The following is a 12,125-nucleotide window of genomic DNA, read 5'->3' as shown; positions in this document are numbered from 1 at the left end:
TTCACACCTACTTCTGTGAATAGGTGAAGACATGAAATACACCACACAAATACAATCTCTTTTTGAAAACATTAATCTCTGCGAAGCCTGACCAAAAGATTTCAAGAGTCTGATATGCAAGTGGAGGAATATAATGTATGAACATTAAGGTGCATTTTGAAATGAAAATTCAAAACTTTCAAGGAATGCAGAAACATTTAACCAGAAGCATGAATACCTTCAAAGGGGGAAGAAACAAACTGACCTAAGTGAGTCTGTTCATACCCTCAGACAGAAAAATGCAGCACTGCAAGACATGACTACCATAAAATGGGGAAGAACCCAAGCAAAGCATGTGTCCAGGAAAAGGGAGGACAGGAAAACAGAAAAAGGTATCTTCAGGAATATACTTTTATTAAAACCACAAGCAGCAATCAGCCTTTGTGTTTTTAAGGAAACTGAAAAAGACAAGTAAGCAAACCAAGCCTGAGCTTTGCATGTTAACAGCAAGCCTTGCTACCATAGAACAGTAAGTACAGAGAAAAGACAAATTCAAAGCATTTTAACAAAATATAACTCTTCAATTATGTGAAAAATATTAGACCTCCTGGCAATTACTCCACAAAGTATCTCTAACTTACCATGTAAACCTGTAGCAAAGGAGGTAAGAGAAAGCTTTAAGACGTGAAATAAGCTTTGTTTTCCCAAGTTACCCATCTTGCAAAAACTTTCAAACTTCTGAGGGTATCAGTTTTATTTTCAGAACCCTGTTTATTTCAAAATGTATTTATAAATGTTCTGGCAGCAAGTACAGGCATCCTGAAATTTCTGTCTGTGGTCAAAGTTGGAATGCTTGAAGATGTTACTCAGCTCTGTAATACATCTAGGCAAATAGTTAAAATGCTCAGCTTTCAATTAACTTGAAAGAACACTCCATCCATGATACTGTTTTGGCCATGACTTATGTGGAACTTCTAAAACAAATTCAAAGTCTACAGGCACTTCTTTCCACATACTGTAACTTTAAAAGTTATCTTTCTGTGAGAATTTCATGGCAATCAATATTCTACAAGGATGAGTCACATCCCTTTCAATTACACAAGCAAAAATGTTTTTATACAACACTTTTGTCACAAAATACTTTCAGTCACTCTGCAGCAAAACATCATAGTACTGCTTTTAACTAGAGTTAACAACTTCCAGTTCATTACCCATTAGAAATTCATCTATGGTGACTGCCTTAATACAACAAGGATGCTTCTGCTTGAGAGAGAAATCTTTGGAACTAAGACTGTATATTCAAAAGTCTTAATTGCTAGGCAAATAATTAAAAAAAAAAAAAAACAAAAACAGAGAAAAAAAAACAATTAATCAAGAAAAATGTTCTTTCACTGCAAAATTTTACTGACCACAGAGCCACACTGCTTGAGTATAACAACAGGTCCAAAACATTCTTTGCAGTGATCTGCAATACCAACACGCAAAATAAACTGAACAGTTTCAGTAGCAAGGAGATTGGAAATGTGACATCCACTTCCCCATCAACCATATTACCTTCCAATTGAAATTATGTTCATAAAGGATATTCTACTAAAGTCAGATAAAGAAACAAGTAAGCTACATACATATTAATGAAGGATTACACTAAACTTAGAAACAATTTGAAAGCTTCATCATTCTTTACAACCACTGTACATTCCTGTCTCTAATACCTGACTTATAGACTTCATTAAGTGCTCTACAGTCAAAAAAAAAGCTTGAAATTGCATCATTTTCTCACAGCCAGACAGAAATGCAAATCCACATGTGGTTTTGCTGAAAACAGCATGTTTTAAGTGGGTTGTGTGGGGTCTCCTCCCCGCCACAAAAAAAAACGTGTTTAATAATTTTGTTGTGTTTCAACAAAAATCCAGGCATCATATGGTGCCTGACAGCAAGAGTGCAACAATTAACAGTACTGCAATAATGTCTTTGTAGAAGTAAACAGAGTAAATAATGAGCCTTATGAAATACCTTGTCCAGACCATTCTATTACCAGAGGCTGACAGAGGTAACACATGCATTTGTTTCTCTGCAATGCCAGAGTTCTCAAACCAGAAAAGATACCTGCTTTAATGACTATCAAATACAGCTGATGCTTATGAAGACCAGCACAGTTGTTTAAACAATATTCTGTGTCAGTCCTGTTCCTTTGGAAAAGAAATTCACCTTTTCCTCTAGTTAACTATTAGCATTATTATCATATTCACAGAACACCATTTCAATGGAGAGCTGCACTAGATCCAACAAAGGCTGTTCTTTCTTCACTTAGAGCCTGAAAAAATAAAACACAGACAGCATACCACAAGCAAACTGTCAGCTTGCTCATAAAAGATCAAGAGCAATTCTTGTGCCTCAACAAGTCTTTGAAGTGATGCCTTTTGGATGAGCTGCAATCCTGTGTAACAGGAGTTCTGTAATTGAGTGGAACTGAAGAAAAAAATTAATCTTTTGTGAGATTTCCACGAAAAATTATTTGTGCCTTGCAAAGACTACAAATGTTTGGAATGCATCATTAAAAGTCTGAGAGAACTGTGAAAGTGAATAAATATTTCAGATAAACTCATAGCAATGTGTCCTACAGAAACCAAAATACTAAGAAGTTACAGTCAGCATACCTTACAAAGAAATCTGTTATCATTTAATACAATCTTTTGTTGTTCTACGTCCTCATTTGTGTTACAGGGAGACAAGAAAACAAACAGTTTCACACAGATTTTTGTTATGTATTTGCCAACTTCAAATGCTAAAACATTATGTTTATGCTAAAGCATAACCAAAAGGGAGTGACAGCTCACTAGAGAGACCGCCAACACAAACCTGTATTTTTGCTCATAAAATCTTGCACTTAATGAGAAAAACCATTCTGATTGCTTTGTTGACTTGCCACGTGCAGCTTGTTTTCCACAGAGCAACAGAAAAACCACTGGTACTAAACCAGAAGATGCAGCTCCAGAAATGACAGATGTCTGGAGGTGGTGTTCAGAATGAGGTATGAGTAGATACAAACACAATACAAACCTCTCCCTATTTTGGAAGCTGACAGTCTTAACACTTGGGAGTTTCTCATACCAGATCCAAAAAACTGCCACTGCAAACCACACCATTTTCTGGCTTGGGTACAAATTTGACTTTTCCTCACTGTAACTGCCTAATTAACTACTTTAATCTGCAAGAATCCCAAATCCCAAACCCAGTACTCCCTATTCCAGTAACAGACAGAACCCCCAATTAAGAGATTATATAAATCACTTAACGAAAAAAGGAAAGCAAATAACTGCATTAATGACTGCAGTAAAACCTGAATAAAATAACATTTTATCTTAAAAATGGGAAAAAGGAAAAAAAAAAGGTTTTGTGCAATGGAACAAAAATTACTACCTCAGACAACTGCAGAACCAGAAAGTGGAATGATGGAAGGCATCAGTACAGTAGTAGCAAGATAGGTAAGGAGAAAAAGGTTTCTGATTGGAGTAATTGGAAAAACCTTTTTCATTTCATCTTAAAGCCACAACTTGTTCTACAGAAGCTACTTCAGAGTATTTAAATCTACTAAAGTAAAAGAAAAGTCACTCGGGTATAACAAAAACATATTTACCCCAGACAGCTGCAAAGAGATCTATAACTGTTCAGTTAAGCTTCTCAAAGTATGTTTTCCTCTGTAGCTCAGGAAGTCGATAAAAATCACAACCCAAAGTAAATTTTTATTTTTGTTTTCCACTGAGAAGTGGGTTGACACACTAACCAGTCTCGTGGAGTGAGAGCAGCCTCAGCGAGCTTAGGGAAGTGCATCATAAACAATTCCATTAGAGAGAAACCCACTGCTTTCTGCAAGCTATACTCTAATGTGTAAGATAACACATGAAAGCATGTTTGAACAGCTCAGTGAGACCCACAGGAGTGCTAAAAGCCAAGGCACTTGCCAAGTTCACAGTGTGACTGAAGCCTTGGCTCCACTTCAGCGTGTCTAACACATACTGAAGTATGCACTTACTGCCTGCCTTACGCTAACCCCAACAAGTACATTAATGAACACTTTCCCAACATCTGGGTAAGCAAATCCAGTGCTAATCCTCCTGGAATACTACCATAAATTCCAAGAGCAGGAAATTATTTTTACAGCACAACACTTACCTTACCTTCATTTTTTTACTAATAAAGTTGGAGAGGAAGAAGCAATTACTGCTTACAGGAGAAGAAGAATACCTGTTTCTGTCATTACAGTCATGATGGATTAGTGGATCTGGGACAATGACCAAACTGACTCATTTACCTCCCAGAAATGTTTAGCTTTACTCACTTCTATATTATTTCACAGGGACCTTTACTGAAGGCAGATACTATAAAAATCTCATCACTCCAAAAAGACACTTTTCCAAAAAACTCACCAGCAGCTGCTCATCAAGATGTTCCATCGTAATTAACAAGTACTGTTTTGGAATAAAAGCATTACTTGTCCTATTCCTCTGCACACATTTTGTCATAATAATCAGAACCAGTAGGATATTTCTCCCCTCTCTAAGAAGCAGAGCCAGAACAATCTGTCTGTAGCTCAGCAAGTCAGAAATAAAGTTCCTTACAAAGTGTTCAATAAGTCTTTAACCACTGCATTTATTCTTAAAGGGTAAAGATATCTGATAAGGCATACCTAAGATGACAACCAAATTGCACCAACTAGAAAACTTTTATTCAGTTTGCATTTTTATAAAGTACTTAAACATATTTACACCAAAATATAGTAGAAAAGCAAAAGATAAAATTAATGTAGCACAAAAAACAAAAATCCACTGAGAGTTCCCATTTAATATCCCCCTACAGAAATGTCTGGTAAGATTTACCCAAGAGACATATTTACTACTACTCAAAAATTCATACCTCTAATTCGATAAGTGCTGCAGTCACTGCATCTGTTGCAAGAGCACCAGCCTGTAGCTTTTCAATTGCCTGTAAAACACAAGTTTTAGCTGATGATTAGGAAATTCTACTACTCTGTGACTGAGCCCTACATTTTCCAACTCCTGTATAAAACAAAATCTTCACCAATTTAGTTTAAAATGTAAGAGGGTGTAAGAACAAGAGGCACTGGAAAAAGTCAGTATGAACAACATGAGGGTAGATCTGAAGGTATGATTTTACTACTATGGCATTGTGATGCTGCATTTAATAGCTGATTTTTACACAGTCAAATTTATATAAAAATAACTTTTTATACTTGATGTTCTCAAACACCAAATGCTTCAGTCAACATGTTTCAACTTCTTCTTCCAAAATTCAACAAAAATTTCTAGTACCATATATAGAAATTACCATAAAATTGAAAAGAATTTCACAACTTCATCTAAAAGCCAACACAAATCAAGTAAGATAATGCTACCTTCAAATTATATACACACACAACAGTGAACTTGTAAAGCCTAATAGTATTTATTAGATCCATACTGAACAAGACCTTACAGTCAAGCTTTCTCAGGGAACACCAGAAAACAACTCTGGCTGCAAGACAAACATGAAATGGTTTGTTCTTCACAGAAGTTATTGATGTTGGCTACTCAGCTGAAGAGCAGCTACACAGAATCTCAAATTGGACTTGAATTCAACAGCAGATCTCACATAACTAGCTGGAAAATGACTTTAACCAAGGCTAACAAAGCCAGTGTTAAGTTTGTTTGATTTGTGAGGCCTCTCATTACAAAATTAGATTGGTATTAGGATTGAGCAACAAACTGTAACACAAAGTGATAATTATCAGAGACCAACTCTGAGACTCTTCTAAAAACCCTGCCAAGCTCCCAAGCTCCTTCTCCCTGGAGAAAGCAAAAGACATTAAAAATTTCAGAGAGAGGTCTTCCAGCTACTCATTCAACACTTAAATGACAGGACTTGCCAGTTCCAAAGCAAAGTTCTTGGAAGAGATGAAAACATGTCAATGGAAATGAAAGTCTTGCCATTTCTCCCTTTCCAACTCTGATTTCTTTGGTTTTGTTTTTCCTGTTTCTACCTCCCTTCTATTAAGAGAGTAAGAGCTATCAAGAAGAAAATAATTCTAGAAACCCCTGCATTCACAGAGCAACTTGGATGCTAGAGCTTAAATAAACTCCAAAGAGTGGAAGAAATCAAAATACAGACACCACATTTAGCTCCAGAAAGCCCGGGGAAGTGCAGGAAGCTGTAGCAATACCCCTTGTAGGTACCACTGGGTTCTCCCACTGTTCCTTTGGTGCCTGCTATTTGCCAGCACTGATGAGGATGTTGCTGCATCTCATGGCCACACACTGTCCTGTCTCTGTCTCATGTTAACTGTTTCTGCTCTATTTTCCCCCAGTTCCCTCTATAAACACATACAGCCCAAGCAGCTAAGTCCAGATACCTCTTGTGCACCCAGCCCAGGACTGTGGAGCTGGTGACACGTACCTTCTGGCAGGCTCTTTTGCACACATGCTTGTACTCTTTAGCTTTGGATTCGGAATGATAACCTGCACCTGTAATTGAAGCAAATGGAAAATATTTTATAGTACCTGGCAAACTACAGCCTGTAATTCACATAGAGATTTAAGACACAGGCAGATACAGCGTTCCTTATTCTGGATTACATTGGCATTTCCTTTTTCTATCAATGATTGACAACTTCATGCATTCCAACACTGAATCAAACACACTCAGTAAAATACAGGATACAGATCATATATCCAAAAGCATGCAGGTATAAATATCAGCATCAATCTCTTCCTATAAAAACATTCCAAGAGATTCCAGTTTCACTCATTCTTAAGAGGATGTCCAGCATAGCTTTTTACTTTACTGTCCATTATTGGGCAAAACCCTCAGTTTTAAGTTCAAAATTTTGGCTTAGTATGATCTTCTTTTTATCATAATTACCATTCTGCTCATTTTCTCATGTTTTGCTACATTTTTATAGCTTGTTACTCCTGACTTAAAATAGGAAGTTCCTCGAAATGAAGATCATGCAGATTTTTCACCTTTTTCTTATTTTCAGTCTTTATTCCATTGTATTGAACCATTCTGCCTTATTTTGAAGCCACTGCCCCTACTTCCATACCTGAAAAATTTATCAATGTCACCATTCAACTATATCAGAAAAACAAGAGTGGCACACTTATACTTAAAATCTACTTCTATTTTACCAGGTTTTGCACCTAAAAATGTGCCTTTATCTCAACTTCCCTTTGCTCACCCCTAGAAATATTACTTTTGAGAAACTCTAACAAAATAAGTTTTAACACTAACACCAGAATGAAAGTAGAGGACACTATACTGAGTGTCAGTCCAGTAAAGGACACTATATTAAGCAATCTCATTTGCCCTTAAAATAGAATACCAGGGTCATCAAACATGAACCCAGAATAAATTATTTGAGGTTTGGGGTTGTTTTTTTAACCTTAATGATTTTATACAGCAAGTAAAATGTTGGCTTTTCAAATATTTCAGGCATGACCAGGCCAGTTTCGTTTATTTCACCTCATATACTCACACACATGCTCAGAACAAATCTACACCCAGATATAAGCATTGTTAATTTAATGATTCATAGTATTTAATAAAGAACCAATGAGAGAAGAATTTATGAACAAGACACACATAACACAATTTTGTATCAGATCTGAGTAGAGGAGCCATTCATTTTAAGTGGAAAGAATAAACAGTAACTCACTTAAACATGAACAAGATAAGAAAAATAGACTTGGAAGAAAAATGTCAGAAGGGTAAAAACAGTTCTGCAGCAAAAAGCCCAAGGAGATTTCAGAAGATCTGAGCTGGACTGACTTCATGGACAAGCTAGACAAGAAACCATCAGTAATGAAACAACTGTATTTCATCCTCCTGTAGATAAAGAAACAGACTGAAATATCTCCCTCATTTTGTAGGTTTGCTAAGCTTAGCAGACAACTGCAGAATATGATATTTTATAATCATTCAAATTTGGGGGTTTTCTTTGTCAAAGAGAAAAAAACACCATCCAGAACACCAAAATAGCTACATTTTTATTAAGAGTTTATTGTGCAACTTCCAATCAAACTTCACATTCTGAGACTTGCCCACAGAGTTAATGTCACTTTATTAGCACACTAGTAGTCCAAAGCCGCTATAAAATTTTTGTTGGTAATTAGTTTGATATCAAAATATGCATTATTTCCTTTCCAGCTGTTCTTCTTCCGCATCTTACCTGCATGGACAAGCACAAATCCCACTCGCTTCCCTCTTTGGGTTTGCTTTGCTTCGGGCTCTTTGACCACCACTTTTACAGCTGTAACCTGAGATGATTTGGAAGGTAGTACTTCTACTGAACTTATCCCCTTCTCCATGATCATACATTAGGATCACCATCTTCTACTGGGAAGGAGCACACTTCCATTCAAAAAGAAACTCCGGAGAGAAATCATCCTAAAACCAGATCAAATGTATACGTTAGACACTGATTTCAAGATACAAATTTCACACAAATAACCTCAGAAAGAACTTTTGGGAGAGAGGTTTGAACCAAGGGGAATACACCTCTCCAAAACAGGGCTTCCAAGTTCAGCCCCTTCCCTTGCCAACAGCATTAATGAGACCTAAAATAATCAAAGTTCATGTTGCAAGCTGAAAGCAGCCTTTTCACTACAACATAAATGATCTTGCCAGACACTGGAAGGAACTATCAATATAAGTTTTGCTTTCCATGGTGTCCTGTTTTTCCAATAATACAACTAATTTCTTCACCCATCACATCTAACTAGCACATGAGTAACCCTTTAAAACACCACACTTTTTCCTTTCTTTTGCAGGGAATACCTGTTTAAGGTCTTATAATGAACTCCTATTCTTCTATACTGTTTCATCCCATCTCCTTATAATTCCCCATTAATTTGCAGCAGGAAAAGAAAAAAATCAATTAACTTCTTTCTAATGACAAAGTATTTCTGAGACAAAAATCGAGTAAGCCCAAAACAGTCAAATAGTGTTTGTCTGGGAAAGCAGAGCTTTTCCATGATTATTAGTGAACCTCAACATGCTTAAGTCAAGCTCAAATAATTTAGTAACTACATTGGTTTTGATGGTTACCCTTAAGATGTTAAGAAAATTAATGTTTATAGAAAGCTAGTGGAAATATTGTCAGTATTCTCTAGCACATTAAACAAAAAAAGTAATAATACAGAATGATGTATTTATCAGGAGTTGCCAAACTCTCTGTATTTACTGCTGCTCCTATCCACAGCTTACTACATATTAAACCTGACACAAAGCCATTTGTCTAGTTCAGCAGGTAAAATAGAAACAGAAACATTCCACACACTGAATTACTTAAGTGAAAAGCACATAGTGTTAACGCAGAAATGGAGAAAACTTCTGTAATATCTAAGACAGTTTCTATATTAAGAACCAGATGAATTTCAAGGTCCTTTCCAACCCAAACCATTCTCAGACTCTACACCTCTATGCTCCAGTATAATGTCTATCAATCCAAACATCTCAAAAAGGACTTTGTAACCCAAGAACATTGGAAGGTGAACAGAGGTGGAGAAATGAGATGTTTAATGCATAAAACTTAAACCACTGACTTTGCAAATGCTATATGGCTTACTCCAGCAATTAAATACCTCTCCATTTAAATGGCCCAAACTATACAAGTGATGTTTAGCAAGATTCAGAATTGCCACAGAACAAACCAACTGGTTTGCCATAAGTATTCTTTTAGTAAGAAGAATCAGCACAGCTCTGGAGGAAGTTATTTATTTAACATAATTTCTTCTTAAATGCTAAACATACCTATTAATCTTCACACATTTATAAAGCTACTTTTCAAAATTAATTATGGACTTATTGTTATAATTATATATGTCCTGACACAAAGTGAAAGGTCACTACAATACATAGGCTTTACAGAGAGAAAGAATGTTTATGGATTACATCCAATTGTAATGGTCACTTGGAAAAACTTCAGTGCTAAAATTCAAGTATTCATCATGGCATCTACTTCCTTTTTACCAGTAATAGTAAAGAAGGCTCCAGCAACCACGGATCCTCTTTGCTGCATCTTCTTACACCCTACAGAAAGCCACTCCTGCAACAAGGGCATAGCATACCCTTCAGTAAAGAGACAGAGGAGGAAGTAAGGAATTTAAATTCTCAAAGGAATGGGAGAAATAGTGTGGTGGTAGGGAAAGCAATAATGATGACAAAATGGCATTGGAAAATTAAGATGAAGATGTCACTTAAAAACTTAGTAACAGAGTAACTGCAGGCTGAAAATCCCAGTTAGGCCTTTGCATACAGCTGGGTCTAAGGATGTGTTTATTTCTACAGAGAACATACAGGCAAACCTAGCTCTCTCGTTTCCTTCCGTTTGTAACACTTCACACCAACTCAATTTTCTCAAACCCCTCCCAGCTCAAACTGTTCTTCAAGTCCTTTTACATTTCATTCACAAACCTGCTGCTTCCACTTGTTAAGCTCCCACTGGACTCAACTTTTCCCTGTCAAGCCTATTCTAGGATTTATCAGTTCTCCCCTCCCGAAGTCAGGAAGCGGTCATACTTCCAACCACTCCTGACTTCATTCCTCCTTGCTACGCATTCCCAGCTCTCCACCTGTACAGCGGCAGAAACGCTGGAAGAACACACAGCAGCGTGACTGCTGGAGAACGGGAACCAAAACGATCTTACCAAAACAGCCAATGCCCTGACTGCACTGCAAAAGTAACTTGGACTCCTAAACAGGCTCCGGGAGAAGCACCAACCCACGCGAGGGTCAGGCCGAGGCAGCCGCTGCCGCCCGAGGCGCCGCCGCAGAGCCCAGAACCCCTCAGGGAGCGGCCATTGACCGACGCTCCCCCGCCCCCATCCGCATCCCGCTCCCGCCGCCCGGCCCGTGACGTCACCCGGGGCAGCCCCCGCCGGCGGACGCGCGGACCGCGCGAGCCCGCGCGCGGCCGCCTCGCGGCGCCGCCCGCCCCCGGCCCGTTCCCGGCGCGCGCGGCCCCGCCAGCAGGACGCGGGGGAGCGGCCGTGCCGGGAGAGGCCGGAGTGGCGGGTCAGGGCAGCCCCGCGGCGGCACCGCACTCACCCTGCACCGCCGCCATCCGGGACCGCCCGCTCGCCCGTTGCCTCGGTGAGCATGAGGCGTCCCGCCCCCGCCCCGCGCCCATTGGCCGGGCCGCGCCGGCGGCCGGAAGAGGCGCCAGTGTTGATTGACGTTCCGCGGGGCCAATGGCGCGCGGCGCGGGCAGGGCGGGGCCGCGTCCGGGGCAGCGCTCCCCGCTCCGGTCCGAGTGTGCCATATATACATATATAGATATGCAGGACACATACATATCTACACATGTGGCTTCTGATAGCTGCTCAAAACTAACCTGACTGGTTAAAAATACATACATTTCATAATAGACTTGCTAGGAAATTCTCGCAACAATCGATATTTTACATCTTTCTGCTTCAATGAGCATTTGGCTATTGTGTTTTGCTGGAGATGTTTTTATTAATCTCTGTCCACTTTGTTGTAGAGATGACACATTGTTTTCTGAAGCTGCCTTCCCAGGATCAAGGACAGCTGTATATGAATCCCATTTCCATGATACCCTCTCAATTGTCACTAACATCAGTCCTGGGAACCAGCTGTGCATATGTGAGACACTCCATTATCCATTATCCATTATCCATTATCCACTGTTCCCAAAGTGCATCCACACTTCCAGCCCCTTGCTCCTCTTCTTTGTAGAACCACGAAATGAGTCCAGATGTCCTTATGGATTTATATTTTAAATTTATTTTAGCTAACACCTCAAATTCTCATTTGCAAAGCTCAGCTTTTTAAAGTTGAAACTCTAAAGCTTTCATTAGGTCAAGATAAAGTTGTTCTGTTTGCAGAATTCACTTGATCTCTTCCTCAAAGTCCATCATGAGAAAGGATATATATTACACAAAAGATTATCCTGACCCCTTTAGATGAAGTAGATTTTAACTCCTTAGTTTTGTTTTGCATGCAGCTGTTACACTGGTTCCTGCAACAGTGGACAGTATCATTCATTCTCTGCAAACAAGATGTCAGAAAATCACCTGCTTCAGCCAAACTACGATTTTTGCAAATGAAATTTCTGTGGTACCTCTCTGACA

General features: G+C 38.8%; 1 protein-coding gene across 4 annotated transcripts in view; it reads right to left on the bottom strand.

The window, feature by feature from the left end:
• The window catches only part of TASP1 (taspase 1), a 78,540-nt gene extending 67,405 nt beyond the window's left edge, over positions 1 to 11,135 (bottom strand). For 2 of the 4 annotated variants that reach the window (XM_058836193.1, XM_058836196.1), the window contains exons 1-4: positions 10,680 to 10,833; positions 8,201 to 8,418; positions 6,430 to 6,497; positions 4,894 to 4,962 (exon numbers count right to left, since the gene is read on the bottom strand). In XM_058836193.1, coding sequence (XP_058692176.1) covers positions 4,894 to 4,962; positions 6,430 to 6,497; positions 8,201 to 8,345 — 282 coding nt within the window. In that variant the 5' untranslated portion in view covers positions 8,346 to 8,418; positions 10,680 to 10,833. Of the gene's footprint in view, positions 1 to 4,893; positions 4,963 to 6,429; positions 6,498 to 8,200; positions 8,419 to 10,002; positions 10,067 to 10,679; positions 10,834 to 11,079 lie in introns of those variants that run through there. The other 2 variants (XM_058836194.1, XM_058836195.1) reach the window with 2 other exon arrangements.
• Positions 11,136 to 12,125: the final 990 nt, after the last annotated feature.

The sequence above is a fragment of the Poecile atricapillus genome, chromosome 3, assembly GCF_030490865.1.
Source record: "Poecile atricapillus isolate bPoeAtr1 chromosome 3, bPoeAtr1.hap1, whole genome shotgun sequence".
Lineage (NCBI taxonomy): Eukaryota > Metazoa > Chordata > Aves > Passeriformes > Paridae > Poecile > Poecile atricapillus.
Note: the sequence above shows the minus strand (reverse complement) of the source record. Positions and strands in the feature narration are given on the sequence as shown.